Source organism: Aspergillus puulaauensis, chromosome 4, assembly GCF_016861865.1.
Source record: "Aspergillus puulaauensis MK2 DNA, chromosome 4, nearly complete sequence".
In the NCBI taxonomy this organism is placed as follows: Eukaryota; Fungi; Ascomycota; class Eurotiomycetes; order Eurotiales; family Aspergillaceae; genus Aspergillus; species Aspergillus puulaauensis.
In genome coordinates, this window is record NC_054860.1 from 1254494 (window position 1) to 1270181 (window position 15688).

The 15688-nt window shown below is 51.8% G+C and overlaps 8 protein-coding genes across 8 annotated transcripts; 4 read left to right on the forward strand and 4 right to left on the reverse strand.

Annotated features, from left to right (window-relative positions):
• Positions 1 to 1752: 1752 nt before the first annotated feature.
• RPL38 (60S ribosomal protein eL38) lies at positions 1753 to 2262 on the reverse strand (the record flags this gene model as incomplete). The annotated part of the gene is made up of 3 exons (XM_041703602.1): positions 1753 to 1802; positions 1955 to 2083; positions 2199 to 2262. The coding sequence occupies 3 exons, from the start codon at positions 2260 to 2262 to the stop codon at positions 1753 to 1755; spliced, it is 243 nt and encodes an 80-aa protein (XP_041556271.1).
• A 420-nt stretch (positions 2263 to 2682) lies between these two features.
• APUU_40522S (Ish1 domain-containing protein) lies at positions 2683 to 3160 on the forward strand (the record flags this gene model as incomplete). The annotated part of the gene is made up of 5 exons (XM_041703603.1): positions 2683 to 2718; positions 2777 to 2789; positions 2842 to 2925; positions 2975 to 3021; positions 3071 to 3160. 5 exons carry the CDS (start codon positions 2683 to 2685, stop codon positions 3158 to 3160), a joined length of 270 nt encoding a protein of 89 aa, XP_041556272.1.
• Positions 3161 to 3383: 223 nt separating this feature from the next.
• APUU_40523A (putative nuclear transport factor 2 domain protein) lies at positions 3384 to 3919 on the reverse strand (the record flags this gene model as incomplete). Its single annotated transcript, XM_041703604.1, has 2 exons — positions 3384 to 3814; positions 3874 to 3919. 2 exons carry the CDS (start codon positions 3917 to 3919, stop codon positions 3384 to 3386), a joined length of 477 nt encoding a protein of 158 aa, XP_041556273.1.
• A 292-nt stretch (positions 3920 to 4211) lies between these two features.
• MSM1 (methionine--tRNA ligase MSM1) lies at positions 4212 to 6296 on the forward strand (the record flags this gene model as incomplete). The annotated part of the gene is made up of 8 exons (XM_041703605.1): positions 4212 to 4416; positions 4477 to 4595; positions 4648 to 4719; positions 4768 to 4854; positions 4904 to 5035; positions 5082 to 5443; positions 5491 to 5965; positions 6033 to 6296. The coding sequence occupies 8 exons, from the start codon at positions 4212 to 4214 to the stop codon at positions 6294 to 6296; spliced, it is 1716 nt and encodes a 571-aa protein (XP_041556274.1).
• Positions 6297 to 6975: 679 nt separating this feature from the next.
• On the forward strand, positions 6976 to 8295 carry APUU_40525S (putative L-serine dehydratase; the record flags this gene model as incomplete). Its single annotated transcript, XM_041703606.1, has 1 exon — positions 6976 to 8295. One exon carries the CDS (start codon positions 6976 to 6978, stop codon positions 8293 to 8295), a length of 1320 nt encoding a protein of 439 aa, XP_041556275.1.
• A 147-nt stretch (positions 8296 to 8442) lies between these two features.
• ramB (bifunctional protein farnesyltransferase/protein geranylgeranyltransferase) lies at positions 8443 to 9574 on the reverse strand (the record flags this gene model as incomplete). Its single annotated transcript, XM_041703608.1, has 3 exons — positions 8443 to 9142; positions 9193 to 9297; positions 9345 to 9574. The coding sequence occupies 3 exons, from the start codon at positions 9572 to 9574 to the stop codon at positions 8443 to 8445; spliced, it is 1035 nt and encodes a 344-aa protein (XP_041556276.1).
• A 622-nt stretch (positions 9575 to 10196) lies between these two features.
• On the forward strand, positions 10197 to 12411 carry APUU_40527S (uncharacterized protein; the record flags this gene model as incomplete). The annotated part of the gene is made up of 2 exons (XM_041703609.1): positions 10197 to 10250; positions 10327 to 12411. 2 exons carry the CDS (start codon positions 10197 to 10199, stop codon positions 12409 to 12411), a joined length of 2139 nt encoding a protein of 712 aa, XP_041556277.1.
• Positions 12412 to 13018: 607 nt separating this feature from the next.
• On the reverse strand, positions 13019 to 14566 carry erg12 (mevalonate kinase; the record flags this gene model as incomplete). Its single annotated transcript, XM_041703610.1, has 1 exon — positions 13019 to 14566. The coding sequence occupies one exon, from the start codon at positions 14564 to 14566 to the stop codon at positions 13019 to 13021; it is 1548 nt and encodes a 515-aa protein (XP_041556278.1).
• Between the last annotated feature and the right edge of the window lie 1122 nt (positions 14567 to 15688).

The window sequence follows — 15688 nt, forward strand, 5'->3', positions numbered from 1 at the left end:
ACCTCTTATATAGCAATTGGGCAAGGACCGCTCCTGTCCGCACTCAATACGGAACAGCCGAGTATCCATACTGCCCTAAATTTCAGGGAGCCCGTGCCTCAGCCGTCAGCCCGTCACAGACTGATAGCAAGCGAGGCGTCGATATTAGCCGGAGACACCCCTGCAGGGGTGGAGGTATCACCAGATCCGCTTCTACAACAGTCGCCAGTGGGGGTGCAATATGTTTAGGTTCTCGACAGCCAACCTCAAGACCGCTCCTTTCTGGGAAGAACCAATGCGCCCCTGTCACTGTCTCGATGTCACCCAACATGACATTCCCGTTCTTTGCGCGGATAGGAAACACACGAGACAGAAGTTCGTAGAAAGCAGTCTAGAACTATGGCCATCAGAAAACATGGCCTGTTTCATAATGCCCCCTGCAGAGCGTCTGCCCAGCAAAATCCACAGCGTTCACCGTACGGAGTATATCTGACTCCAATCTCTTGGCTAGTTGTGAATCCTAAGCAACACCCCCACACACTGTAGACTACCTGACCAGGAGTGGCTGTCAGGGTGATGCTCTTGGAGCCGTGAATAAACAAGGTCAGCGCCAAAAGCAATCTACTATGAGCGACGATCCCCCCCAGGGCTGCCGGTTTTACGGGCCGAGGGCGTTGAGTTGGCCAACAAGAAGCGAGAGCCCAGGGCGAGAAACAGAGTGACCCTCTTCCTTGAAACGGGTCCATAATATCCCTAACAGGCGATGGAGACGGAGCTTGTTCCATGACAGCACCACGCCATTGCCGTGACGTGAATAGAAATGATGTGCGGTTCTAGAATAGCGTCCTTGGTGATTTGAGGATGCAGGTACTGGCGCGCTCAGTGCTGAACCCCTCTGTTGATTTTGCAAGTCTCGTCTACTGTATTCTCCCGGGTTCTCCCCGGTTTAGGCTGCAGAAGATGGACAGGGGCATTGGTCTACTGCGGAGAAGACATTGGGCTGCAGTCATCCCTGACAGACCGGCCGTTTTCATGGATGATGTCTTGGAAGCCAAGGGGAGTGCCATTCATGTTCGAGTCATCAAGCCACCCTTCATGCAGCCCACAGAGTATTGACTGACTCCTGAAGCCGGTGTTGCTGAAGAGCAAGGAAAGTGATCGGCAGTTGAAATTGGGAGGAGGCGATGGACGAGACGTCGAAACATCCAGCCAAGGCGGATGAACAGCCTAATTCTTCCGGGTTAGTTTCAGGTGTCGCGATGGACCATCTTCTTGTTGATGCGTCGTATTCCGACTTATCCAGCATCCTGGTCCGATTGTACTGCTTCGCTTCTACGACTCTACAATTTGACACCAAAAAGGAACATGTCCAGCGAACACAACGGGCAGACTGTTGCGACTGCGCAGAAGATTGCGATGCCGCGAACCCGTTCGGATATTTTCCAATGTTTTTATTTTTGCCTCTTCATTATTGTATAGACAGGAAAAGCCCCGACCAAGCCAGTCCCGTAAAAGAAGTCGGAATATGCAGGTCATCCAGCACAGCTGTATTTCTGCCGTCTCTCGGCACACATCTACTGAGCCAGATGCCAGAACGTTCAATCCTCCAATGCTAAGGCGGATATTGGCGATTCCGGTGCCGGCCCACAAAAGTATCCATCCCCATGCCACATTGATTTCCTCAAGACGGTCGATGGGTAATCAAGCTCCGGAAATATCCCATGAACCATTCTCAAGACGACTCCATCTTCCGTTCATCCGTGAATGAGGTGTTTACAGAGCCTTCTTCTTGTCACCCTTGGACACGTCGACAACCTTGAGAGCTGTAGTAATAACAAAGGTCAGTATGTACTCTCTCAATCAATCATGTGCCGCGCTGCATTCCACCCTTCTCCGACCCCGCTATACGGTACAAATGATATATCCTGCGGAACGTGCCGGGCAGGCGGAGCAGCGGGCGATGACAATGACGCACCTGGGGGCAGGCTCTGCTTGAGCTTGTCGGCCTTGTCGGTGTCCTTCAGGACAAGGGAGTAGACGAAGCGCTGGCAGCGGACCTTGAACTTGATCTGCTGAGACTGACGGTTGCGCTTGATGCGGGCAGCTAATGAGTCATTCCTGATTAGCCATCAATTCATCCTCCCATCTCTCCGAGGTCGGGTGGTCCGCCGTGGAAGCTGGAGAAAGCTCGAGCTTGAAGTTCCGGGGTATAAACGTACAGGACGCATCATTGCGGCGGCAGATCTCAATGAACTGCTTGATGTCGGAGACTTCGCGAGGCATGGTGGGCAAAGGTGATTGGCGACGTAGGTGGGATAATCGTCAAGAGTCTTTGGATAGGAAAGGAAGCAAGCTCAATCGCGGTCTCGAAGTCCGAGAGCCCCGACAGCTGGGCCCGTTGTGTGGGATCTTCCCAATCGGGCTAGGGCTGCGATGACGAAGCCCTTAGTGCTCTGGTAAGGTTGGAGACATAATTACTCAGCATAACCTTATGCAGGCTATGTATTTCCCGAAATAACACGTGATCTGGATTTCCGGTGGCGTGTGGCGGTGCGGCGGCTAGGTAACAGCGTCACGGGCTTGATCGTGCCATGCTATAGGACGGTCTGGTTGAATACATACCAGGTGTCCTGACGCATTCCTAGTTTGCAATTTCTCTACTCCTTCAACATACAAGAAAGTCGGATTTGGAAGTATTTGAAAATGCCTACACCGCTGGATCGTGCAATGCATTCCAAAGTAAGTATTCTATGTAGACTTTCATCACTGTAACAAATACTAATAACAAAACATTTAGAACCTCTTCCTAGGTATGCTTCGTCCAGCCAGTGTGAGTGAAGCCCGTCCACTAACATTCACCAGGTTTTGCAGGTATGGTCACGGCAGCGGCGGCATGGGCAATTTGGGGCAATGAGATATTTCCTGCCGAATCTGATCCAAAAGGAGGCGAGTGCCTGCACCTGTATGCCACCAAATAAGACTAACCCTTAACAAGACCCCGCAAATTGGACACTTGAGGAAATGCGGCGATGGCTCCGTGCTGTATGGTAACCCCCAATCCAAGTAGCGCATACATTCTGACAACTAGCAGCGAGGTCTGATGCCTGATCACAAGGCAACACGCGAGGAGCTTCTTGAACGAATCCGAGCAAATCTCCGGCAGCCGCCGAAGTCGTCTTAAGTGATTTGTTATAAGAGGGTGCAAGGATTGATGAACCACTGTGGTGTAATGGCGCGTCGTTAATCATGTTTCTTTATCTTCGTCTGTCCTTTTGTTTCCGTCACTTTCCAAGCAATTTGTATGATTCCCCAGTCTGTATCTCCTCGGAACGAATGGTATCTTTTATTTTCCTTCGAAACCTCCCTAGTCGGATAAACCTCATGTGGTAAACACCGGCATAAAATCAGACGACGAGACGGAAGTTCTGGGTCTGAACCAGCCAGTCCCGTCTGCGCTTTCCCTTTGGTCCATCGGTGGAAGGGTTCGGGGTAAGAACGAAAGTCTCGCTGAAGCCGCGCTGAGGGAGGTCGCGCGACTCTCCATACCGGACGTATCCACTGACAATCACTAAGATCGAGATATCTTTCCTAGGATCCGGCTGCCTTCCTGTTGCATTCGTAGGATACTGCTTGTTGATGATTTGGCAATCGAATGACTGAACCTCATAATGTGCGGGCGGCATCTGGTTGACAAATATCTCTTGGACCGCATTCCCATCCGCGACTGTGTTTCCGTTGAATACAATGGTGCATGGAGGGGCGCCGTAGAAGGAGGCGATTATGGCGCGGTTTGATTGAAGAGCGGGGTAGTACGACTGGACGAACTCAGTGGCCGCTAGAAGAGACCGATATGTTAGAACTTATCTTCGTATGTATAGAATAAGGAAGTCATACCTTCTGTTGAGATCTTTGCGTAAACATCATCACTCGGAGGAGCCATGGCTTCAGGTACGTCGTTTGCGGGCTGCTTCGGTATTGAGTTTGTGAAAGATCTGGAACGGAATTGCTGAAAGTTGTATGCTCCTGAGACGTAAATACCAGAAAGTCCGCAGTTATATCGCGGGGTGAATAAAGTAAGATGAGTGTGAGTGCAGAGGGCGAAACCGGAGGCTGAAGGGCGCAAGAAAAAAAGAAGCTTGGGCCAACGCGGAGAAAACAAAACCTCCGAGCGGCCGCAGGCCACCCATCACTCTCCAGCTCTCAACGACCCTGGATTACCTGCGATTTCGCCAATGGCGAACTTGAGAGGAGGCTTCCGTGCCCTCTCATGGGCGAATCAACTGCTATATCACCAGCGCCCTTCCTGGAAATGCGCCTCTTGCAAGGTCACTCCTCCCGCGGTCGTACGGTCCGCCCGTCGATATGCGACCACCTCGGAGGGAACTTCGACAGCGAAGCCATACTATATCACGACACCCATCTTTTACGTTAATGCCGGTATGTACTTGCTTATATACTCCATTGGCTGATCTGCTGCTAACTTTTTGCTTGATGTAGCCCCCCACGTCGGTCACTTATACACCATGGTCATTGCGGACGTTCTGAAGCGATGGAGGACACTTGTCGGAGACAGTGAGGCACAATTATTGACAGGAACGGACGAACATGGAATGAAGGTTGGTGAATTTCTGGCAAGGGCTGCGACTCCAGCCGCTAATCCTGGTGTAGATCCAGCAGGCCGCGATCTCTGCGGGTATCGATACGCAAGCGTTTTGCGATAGGAACTGCAAGACTTTCAAGGTACGCGAGGCTTGTTTTTGTGTGGTCATTTGTATTAACGGAAGCTAGGATCTGGCTAAATCCGCGGATATGGACTATAACTACTTTATCCGGACAACGGAACCTGCGCATAAAGAGGCCGTTCAGTACTTCTGGGTATGTTGCCAGTGCTGCGAGATGGGACCAATACTTATGGGATAATCAGGAGATGTTACAACACCGAGGTTACATATACACGGCGAAGCATGAGGGATGGTACTCTGTCAGTGACGAGACGTTCTATCCGCAATCCCAGGTTCATCTCTCGTTGGACCCTGCCACTGGGCGGAAAAGAATGGTATGGCATCCACCCCTTTACCACGATTATAAGTTGACCGGAACAGGTTTCTATCGAAACGGGGAAGGAAGTCGAGTGGTCCTCTGAAACGAACTATCACTTTCGCTTGTCAGCTTTCCAAGATCGCTTATTAGAACTGTACAAAACTGGGTTCATCACACCGGAGCATTACGCTGGGGATGTGGTGAAATCGGTCTCCTCCGGACTTTCGGATTTGTCAATTTCGCGGCCAGTTGAACGGTTGACATGGGGAGTCCCGGTCCCGAGCGATAGCACGCAAACGATTTACGTTTGGCTGGATGCCCTTGTCAATTATCTTACAAAGGCCGGATACCCTTTCCCACCTGGTGAAGGAAGCCGCGGTGGGTGGCCAGCAGATGTCCACGTCGTCGGCAAGGACATTGTTCGGTAGGCAATTCTGCAGGACGATAGCGAACAGTGCTCACAGAAGTTAGATTCCATTGTGTCTACTGGCCAGCATTCCTCATGGCCCTAGATCTCCCGATCCCTCGGAACGTTCTCGTCCACGGACATTGGACGATGAACCGGGAGAAGATGTCAAAGTCGACGGGAAACGTAGTCAATCCCTTTTTCGCGATCGACCGTTTCGGAGTTGACACCATGCGCTTCTTTCTGTCTTTCCAGGGAGGCTTTGCGTCAGACGCTGACTACGACAACGCCCACATTATCCGCGATTACAAGAAATACCTTCAGCAGGGTATTGGCAACATCGCCCACCGCACAATTGGCTGTGCGAAGAAAAACCTGCGGACATATATCGTCAATGCCGTAACTGGAAAATCCCCCGCAACGCGTACAGATCAGGAGTACCAGAAAATGCTGGAGGAACTCTCCACCAAGGTAGCGGAGCATATGGAGAAACTTAACCCGCGCGCCGCCTTACAGGAGATCATGGCGGTAATCTTACAGGTGAGACATATTTCCCTCGGCAAGTTGTATGCGGAGCTCCCCTCCCTGACACCCTTCTCTCCTCCAGACAAACAAGTATTTCCACAACTCGGAGCCGTGGAAGAATCCAGAACAGAACCAGCGTGTGCTGTATAACGTCGCCGAATCAATGCGTATCACGGGAATCTTATTACAGCCCTTTATGCCTACCAAGGCTAAAGAGACCCTCGATCTCTTCCGAGTTGATGCTTCGAAACGGGGCATCTCGGATGCAAGATACGCATCGGACTCGGATTATGGTGAGGGCATTAAGAAAAAGATCCTGTTCGAGCCGCTTATATTCGAGAATTAAACTGATCGACATTTGTCTATGGGGCAAGTTACTAAAAGAAAGATTCTCCTCTACTTAACAAGCTTCCAAGGTCCCTTATCACGGTAGATATTCACTTAGAAGGTGGCTGGCGATTGTTTTTCTGTGCATGAAAATTCCTGATATCTTCCCCATGTGGAGTGGCGAACCATGGTCAGGGTGACCAATTCCCTATTCATAGACAAAAGGCAAGCAAGATTTGCGTCATGTGGGAGGCCAATGATCTAGGTCATGTCCACAAGGTTATCAGCGGGAAAAGGCTTCCTGATACAACGCTGTTTACATGAGAGATACCTGTCCGGGCGGGAAACCTTGGAACCACCCCCTTTTCCCGCGGCAAACTGATGGATAGCATCGGGAAGATCGAATTCTTATTGTATAACAGAATCGTGGGGTTTTGGGATTGATGTAATAATATAATGGGGTTCATGGGTCTGTCTTTTTGACTTCGCGGTGCTTTTGTTCTTTTTTTCTTTCTCGCATATCCTCCTGCTTATACTTCAAGATACCTTTGCTGCAGGTTTATACTAGTATACAACCTAGCAACAACAACAATCTCATCATCTCTATTCTTAATATACATCCCACGCAAACAAAGAACACCTACAAACTAATACTCTCGTCGTCTCAACCCCTCTAATATCAAAACCCAACCAGCAAGATGGGCAGCATCAGCCTCGCCACCACAACCACGGACACGATGTCTCAACCACAAGACCAACCCACCTACAAGACACCATGGATTGAAACCCCCCTAGTCGAATCATCCACCCTATCAGCCCTAGCTGGCTGCCGAATCTTCCTCAAGCTTGAAAACACCCAACCAAGCGGCTCCTTCAAGTCCCGTGCCATGGGCGCCCAGATCCTCTCACACCTGAACAACCCGGCCAACGCGGGGAAATCAATCCACTTCTTCGCTTCCTCTGGAGGTAACGCGGGGCTCGCTGCTGTCTGTGCTGCGAAGACCCTAGGGTTCCCCTGCACGGTCGTTGTTCCACTGGCAACCAAGACCCTTATGGTTGATAAGCTGAGAAAGGCCGGGGCTCATGATGTTATCAAGCATGGGGAGACGTTCTCCGAGGCAGGAGAGTATATGAAGGAAGTTATCATGAAGCAAGGCGATGACAAGGAAGAGGGGGAAACTGTGAAGGTTGCTCTACACCCCTTTGACAACCCGGCCATCTGGGACGGGAACAGCACGCTTCTTGACGAGTTGGTTGAGCAAGTCCCCGTTGTTGCCGGGGAAGATACCACAGGAGACCACGATGACATGATCCTCCCGGTTGACGCCATTATCTGCAGTGTTGGCGGTGGAGGGTTACTGAATGGCCTCGTTATGGGGATTGAGCGTCGCCGAGAACAACTCGCCAAGACGAAGAAGGCTTCCACGCAGCGAGAGTATTCCAAGCCCACACACTTTGTTGCTGTTGAGACCCGCGGGACGGATTCCCTTGCTGCTGCTGTGGCACAGGGGTCGCTTGTCAGTTTGCCCAAGATCACGTCGCAGGCGACGTCACTAGGTGCGATCCGGGTGTCGGAGAGGACGCTGGAGTATGCGTTGCATCCCCCGCAGGGAGTAAAGGTGCACAGCACGGTGTTGTCCGATGCGGATGCAGCACGAGGTGTGCTCCGCCTTGTTGATGATGAGCGTGTGCTTGTGGAGCTGGCTTGCGGAGTGTGTATTGAGGCTGCGGTTGGTGATGCGAGCCGAGTGGATTCCAAGGCGACGAAGAAGCGGAAGAGAAACCTTGATGAGGGATATGGAGATGATCGGTTGTCGTCTGGGGAGAACTCGGAGGAAGAGGTGTCGCGTGAGAAAGCGGCCTCGACCCCGTTACAGTCGAAGCTGAAGGAGTTGGTGCCGGATATTGGACCAGAGAGTCGAGTGGTGATTGTGGTCTGCGGTGGCAGCAACGTCACCATTGATGGCGCGGTGGAATGGAGATCAATGCTGCAGGAAGGCTGGGGGAGTGAAAACTAGACTGGGTCATTTAAAGCGTTTCGATATACTTATTTTAATTATTTGTCCGCGTACAGCTTGTTATATATTCTTCATCAGTTTGCGATTCATTTGGTTTGCATATGTCTACATGATAGAAAAGAACGCCAGAACCTGCTGGTTGTTGATTCACGCAGAAGCTGCAACTTGTCCTCCGATCGACTCAATGCGATAGTTCCAGTAATTCTTCCGAATAGGATCGTACTTGTCTTTCAACAGGTTCAGCATACGGATGGCTTCGTCTGGGGCGGTGCCGCCTTGCGCATACACATCCGCTAGCCACTCTACAGCATGACTGCTTTTCACCTCGACATCTACAAGCTGGCCTTGGCCATCGCGCTTGTCAATAACAAACTTCTGCGTAAAGTCCTTCCACTCTGAGAGCGGCCGACCGGCAGCTCGTATAACGCCCCGAGCATACGACCAGGGACTCCGGTTCTCTGGCGCCCGCACGATTTGCTCCTGGGCGTACTGCAATTCCTCATCAACCGAATCCTCATCCACAACATCATGTCGGCCCTTCTTGGCCGGCGGTCCACTGCCGTGGACCATACCAGCGTCCGGTTCCTCGCTGCGGGGTCCAAACCGTAGCATATAACGGTGGTTCCAAGCAGAATTGTTTCTCAAGTCCGAGTTGAGCAGAGAGTTGACATCCGCAATCTCACGAGGAGAATCCCACAGCCCAAAGTGCCGGACCAACCAGTGTCGGTACGTCCAGACGTGATAGTTTTTGGAGTCCTGAGCGAACATTTCCATGAGAAAGTCCATCTCCTTGGGTGGCAGGGTAGGGAAGTGCTCTCGCGAGGCCATCAGAACCTGGCGATGATGCCTGCCGGAGTTAGTGGTTACTGTATACTAATCGAAGTAGACGAAGCCTACCAGATTTGGTAATTCTTCAAGTATTTCAAAGATACTCTATTCAGCCACTCCAATTCGTCGATGAGGTCCTTTTCCAAAGCAAAGACAATTTTGGCACGATATATCCTGTTGAGTTTAGCTGCGGTCCGAGGAAAATTTCAGTAGTCACTCACCAGACTGTGTAATGGGCAGGATTCATAGAGATAATATCTTCAGTGAGCTTCAACGCCCTCTCAGACATTTCATTGGCGGCCATGACGGCACGAAGGTATGAGGTTGCGTCGAGGTATTCATCACTGTAGGCGATGGTGGCCAGGGGCATAGCACCGGATTCAGAGCCATCGTTGAGAGGGATGGGCTGGATGGAGGCCCATTCGGGGTCGGACGCATATTTTCCTTCCATATTGGAGTTCCGTCCACTTCACACCTGCAAATTCAGGAGATGTTGGGGAAGAGGAATGGTGGAAGTTCTGGTGATGATTTTGGTGAAGTTGAAGTGGGGGACATTGTGGCCTGAGGCACCAACAACAATAGCAACAGAACAATCAGCAGAAATCGACAATCAATCAAACTCACGTTGTATTCAGGACAGTGAACTATGATGTTTCCATAGATATGACATCGCATCGACTATCGTGGTTAAACCTGGGGAAGTCTCGTGACCATGGAATCCGTTGCAGGGCCCATCTCGATGCAAGCTCTAGCGGATCACCCGGACACTCAGTTGGTCGCCACTGGCCAGTGTTCTCTTATCTGGATCTTGTCCAAAATAGTGGGCTAAAGTCTTAGCTATCACTGGCCGACCCCGCAACTTGCAAGCCTTCTCTATCAGCTCCAGTCCGAGAGCGCGTGCCGTTTGCCAATCACTGCGTCCCAGCCTATCAACCAACACCCCAGATTGGAGATCTTCTCCCCTCTCCAAATCTCCTCTTTCTCTCCTCCTTCTCCTCCTCCTTCGTCACCATGCTCTTCTCTTCATCCTTCCTTTTTATTCCGGATTTGGTTGTTTTTTCCCAACCATCGCAATGCGTCGCGTCAAGAAATCCCGAAACGGGTGTGCGAGATGCAAGAGCAAGCGAGTTCGTCCCCTTCGAGCTTTCTTCGGAATAGAGCTTGGCCTGGAACCGTAGTTTCCCACTAACTTCTTCTCTATAGGTAAAATGCGGGGAAGAAAAGCCCCATTGCAATCGCTGTACTCGCCTAGGCGTGAAATGTCCCGGTTACGTTCAAGCACTGCGCTGGGTTACCAACAACTCGTCCACGGAAGATGCCGGAATAGAGTCGACGACAGAGAATGACCCTATTCAATTTGACGGCCATGTCGAAAGATCGCCCAACAAGCCCAATCAAGGTTCTCGCCTCCAGTCACATACTGATTCCGAGAACTATCTGAATCTGCAAACGCGGTCGCCCCTGGCTCCGGATGACAGTACTCTCCCAGACAGCCTGGTAGACGATGACCCGAACGCGCTATGTGATGACCTATGGGATCTTCGGCAGCCTGGATCCCTGCCAGAACTAGCTGATCTATGTCCTGCATCGCCGACAACTGCAGTGTCCGCTGGGGATCACCAGCAGCCTGATGCATCCGCCATCAAGTTCGGCTCACCAGCAAGCCTAGGGTCAGATCCTTGGGCCTTCTTTTCGCTGGCCGCACCAGCGCACCAGAGTCAATCCAGGGGCTTTCCAGGCTTCGACCCATCGTCGATTGTCCGTCAGTATCCTCCGCCGCCTGGTGGTGGCTCCCCTGTGCGACCGGCGCCGCGGGATTTCACCTCAATACCCCAGCCCTTGAACAACCCATCTTGGACTTTAATAGAGTATTACTTCAAGGAAGTTGCAGCCCTATTTTCTAGCTATGACAGCCAGATGAACCCTTTCCGCACTACGGTCTCCCGCCTTTGGGGTTCCTCGCTTGCTATGTGCCGCACCATGCAGAGCATGGCTGCAGCCACCCTTGTCAACGACTTTCCACAGTTCGGCCCCATGGGCAAGAAGATGCGCAATGAGGCGATCGAGATCATTAGCAACGAGACATCCATGGACGATAAGTCCCTCCTTGCTCTGCTCATGCTTGGTCAAACCGCCAGTTGGCATGATCCTAAGGACCTTGGGATTTCCTATTTCAACCTCCTGCGGAGACATCTTGATACCGCCATTTTAGCTCAGGCTACCAACCCAACAAACCGTGGCAACAATTACCAATTCTTTGAAGAGGCTCTTGTCTACTGGGAGATGCTTCTCTCCTTCGTTGCCGATGATTCTGCTGTCATTCAAGCTGCCCCGACACCATCCAACGCCGCCGAATCCCTTGTCTTACAGCGCGTTCCCCATCCTTGGACTGGCATCGCCCGCGACACCCAGTACACCGTCCAAGAAGCCGGTCGCCTCGTAAGGGCAGAGCGTAGACGTATTCGAGCCCGTAAATTTACCTCGCAGGCGGACATTGCCGAAGCTCAGATCGCACTCGAAAAGGGCCGCGGGCTTGAGGAACGACTGCTCTCCCTAGCCCATCCTACAGAAGCAGAAATTGTCTCCCCAGGCGATGACGAAACCCCTGTCTGGCACCTTCTCACTATGGCCGAGGTCTATCGCTGTACAGGCCTTCTGCAACTATACCGCGCATTTCCCGACCTCCTCCAGCGCCGACTTCCCGCCCAACAACATCAACACCATTCACCTACCCAGCAGCAACAACAACAGCAACCACAGCATACAACATCAACACCACATGAAGCATTCCACCCCTCCCTGGACACTACCGACTCCAACACCTGGTTCAACGACCCCTACCTCCCCGACCCAACAACCCAACAACAAACAACTGCTCCGGCAGTCTCCGATCCTTCCTATCACGATAGCTGGCTCACCGAATTCGCCTTAACAACCCTCTCCCGCCTGAAAACCATCCCTCTTGAATCCCGCACCCGCTGCCTCCAACCCCTTCTCCTCGTCGCCTCCAGCAGCGAACTCCGCTTACCTCCCACGCCATCAGACCCATTAGCACTCTCTGCAAACGGGAACGGCCCCTGCATCTCGTCGCATGCGCTCGAAGTCGCACGCACCCGCCGCTTTATTCTCGGCCGTTTAACTTCGTTCTTGCACGTGCTGCCTCCGAAGCCGATTAGTGTGTGTCTGGAGCTGGTGAATGAGGTGTGGAAGAGGATGGACGGTGGCGATCCTGATGTTTATTGGATGGACGTCATGATTGAGAAGGGGTGGGAGACGACGATGGGGTAGCGTATAAAATTCTTGTGACGGTTTAGTCCAAGAAATCATAAGGGCATTTGCCATATGTTGTGTTCTTTATAATTTGTATGATACCCTGCTTGCTCACTGCTTTGGTTTACATACTACCCACGAAGGGCGATGACATGTTTTATATATGACCTTTTTTTTTTTTTTTTTTTTGGACTCAGGCAACAAAAAATTTCATTTGACCATGGATAGCTCTTGCAAATGTATACAATAATATATTTCTATTATTTAGTGTACTACTTAGATTGGGATGTCACGCCTGATTGAACACTCAAGCACCTTTCCAGTTCTTTCCCCATTCCAAACACATGCAACCCAGAGGATAAATACCGGAACCCCACATCCGAATGCAAAGATATAAAAAACCAAACAAAGAAGGCGATAAGAGAAATAGAGGTGGAACAGAGATAAAACAGAGTATGCAGACACGCTGCCATCGGGCTAGAAACTATACATCGAAGAAGAGCCAATTAGAGCGGATTAAAAGGTATGAGCACAAATGAGCCGTGAGCCATAAAGAATGGGAAAGAAAATATATGGCGGAATATGTCGTAAGAGGGTGAAGCTGGCAACGTTGAACGAGAGGCTCTCAGGCAGCAGCCCGCTTCCAGAATTTCCATCCTTCTCGCTTCTCCTGGACACCGACTCCAACGAGACGCTCAATGCCCTCGGTACCTTGGGCATTTTCGAACTTCTGTTGGTCAATCTCCTCGCCACCTTCTTCGTCGGTTCCATTGCGTAGAACGGCAGGCCAGAGCACACCAACTCCGTCGCCACCAAGGGTAGTCTCATATATTCCGAAGTTCTCGTCGTCGAGTTGGGTTTTCAACTTCCGAAGGGAGTCGTCCTGCAACTCGGGACGCAGCAGGGTAATCGCGCATCCACCGCCACCAGCACCAGTCAGTTTTGTCCAACCAATATCGGCATAGTCCACGAGTTCACGAATTCGCTCTAAGCGGGGATGAGACACGCCAAGGGAAACGAGGAACCCATGGTTGATTCGGATGAGTGTTCCTAGTTGCTGGAGAGTACCTTCGGATAGATCGCCGGAAGCTGGATCACGGATAACTTGTTCGGCAGAGGCGGTAACGCTGTCAATGGAATCGAGGATAGACTCGGTGACTACTGGCCATTGCTTTCTCAATTCCCCCACCTTGGCGACTTCAACAGCAGTGGAACGGGCTTGTCGTGTGTCGACAAGTAGAAGAGGCAGCTCGGGGAAGGTGGGGAGTGAGATGACGCTTGGAGGTTTTGAATAATCTCCACGTCTGAAAATTACGGCCTTTCCGCCCGCGGATACCGTGTTGTCCACCCCACTGGGGTTGCCATGGATGCACATCTCTCCTACAAATGCCCAACGGTTGACTCTCTCGATTTGCACCTCCGCTTCATCCGGGGGTTGGTCGGGGTGGGGACCGGCAAGAGTGCGCATCTGGACGAGCAGCGCCGCGCTCATGCACACGCAAACACTGGCACTGCTTCCTAGACCCGCGCCAATAGGAATTGTCGACCGGAGAGTATAAATGGCGCCAGGACTCTGCGGAGAGCCCAGTGAGAGAAAGAGGTAGAGGAACGCAGTGGCGGACCGCATGTGGATCTTGCGCATTTCCTCGGGGGCATCTGGGGAAAGGTCTTGAACATGAGGTTGGATTGCGTCGTAGAGTTCAGGATCGAGGGTGGTGACGAGGTCGTAATAATACTTCTTCTTTGACGGCTGCTGGAAGAGATCCCAGGGCAATTCGTCAATGTCCCATGTATAGTTTAGGTCTGTATCGCGAAAGTTCAAAGTGATTGTGCGTTGCGACTTCGTGAGGGTGGTGACGAGGAGGTATGAACGAAGAGAGATGGCGGCAGCCATTGCGGCTTTGCCGTGCACGACGGCATGTTCTCCGTATACAATGACCTTTCCCGGAGCTGACACCATAAAGGCTGGTGCCAGCGGGGAGGAGGCCTTTCTCTGCATTGGTATTCTCTTCAGGTCTGAGGTGGCTGTGGGATTCGCGTTAAAGCTCCTGGAGCTGGTTGTGGTGGAGGGAGAAGGTGTGGTAGATGTGTCGGAGCTTTCGCGGTCGTCGGAAATGGTTACGGTAGTGGTTGGTCGGACTGAACGAGGGCGCTCGGGCAGAAGCGTGGACATTGCTGTAGAGTGAGTCTCGAGGACGGCGTTCGATTGAAAAGAGAGTTGGGGTAGCACAGAGAGGCCGCGAGGGGTGGCAGATAACAGGCCAGCGCAAGACAGGGGTATATTAATGCGATCGGGCAGCCAGCATGACTTGGCTGGCGGTAGGCGGGGCTGAGCGGTTGAAAGAGCGCAAAACGAGAGAATTGAGACCCAGACGGAACAGACGAAGGAAAAGAAGTCGATAGGGACGAGTGGAGGAGAGAGGGAATCGAGTCTGGACGCTGCGGCGCAGGGAAGGAAATTGAAGGCTCACCAACAAAAATAGCCCAGTACCTTTGGCCTGTAATTTTCGTAATCCGGGGTCAGGCCCGGCGGAGCTCCGTATTTTACCGGAGATTGGCCAATAAAACCACGCCAGATTCGGATTTAGTCAGAATTTGCGGCGTACGCGTATCTGGCTCGAGATCCGATCTTCCATTGTTGCTGTTCTTCTCCTCATGGGCTGATATTCTGGAACCTTGCTCTGTTTACTAACTGCTTCGGTTATAGTGCCAGCTGGCTGCAGTGGTTCTGGAATGAACCCGTGAAGTCGCCATCACCGCAGCCTCGAAATAGTCCGAGCGGAAGATTCAGCCAGCCAAGGGCGCATTCACAATCTATGAACATCGCCATCGGCTAGTATGCCACTGTGAAGAGACGAGAGCATCGGCTTTCTCCTTTGGGCGCCCACCATCGGGGCCATCTGAAAAGGGTAATTCCCGGAGTCCGAGGGTGCACTGGATTCTCTCCACAACCCCAGATGATGGAGAGCTTGGCGACTACCGTTCATAGTCTGTTGAGTACTGGACCACGATCTCTTCATCAGGATCCCCGATCCAACTTTCCAACTAGCAGCGAAAATGCAGCGACCCAGAAAACAAGATTCGGCCATCGCGATTCACGACAAGCTAATGCACTGTTGATCGCCGTGGCGCTAGTCGGAACCTCGACGTTGTGGCTGAAACGGCTCTATACAACTCAAGTATACCTGCCCAGGTTGCTCTACTTCATTGAGTATATTGTTTCCCTACCATAAGGTAGATTCTTTTCGCTGTCCAATCAGTCAAGCTTATCTAGCATCATAATGCTCTACCAACC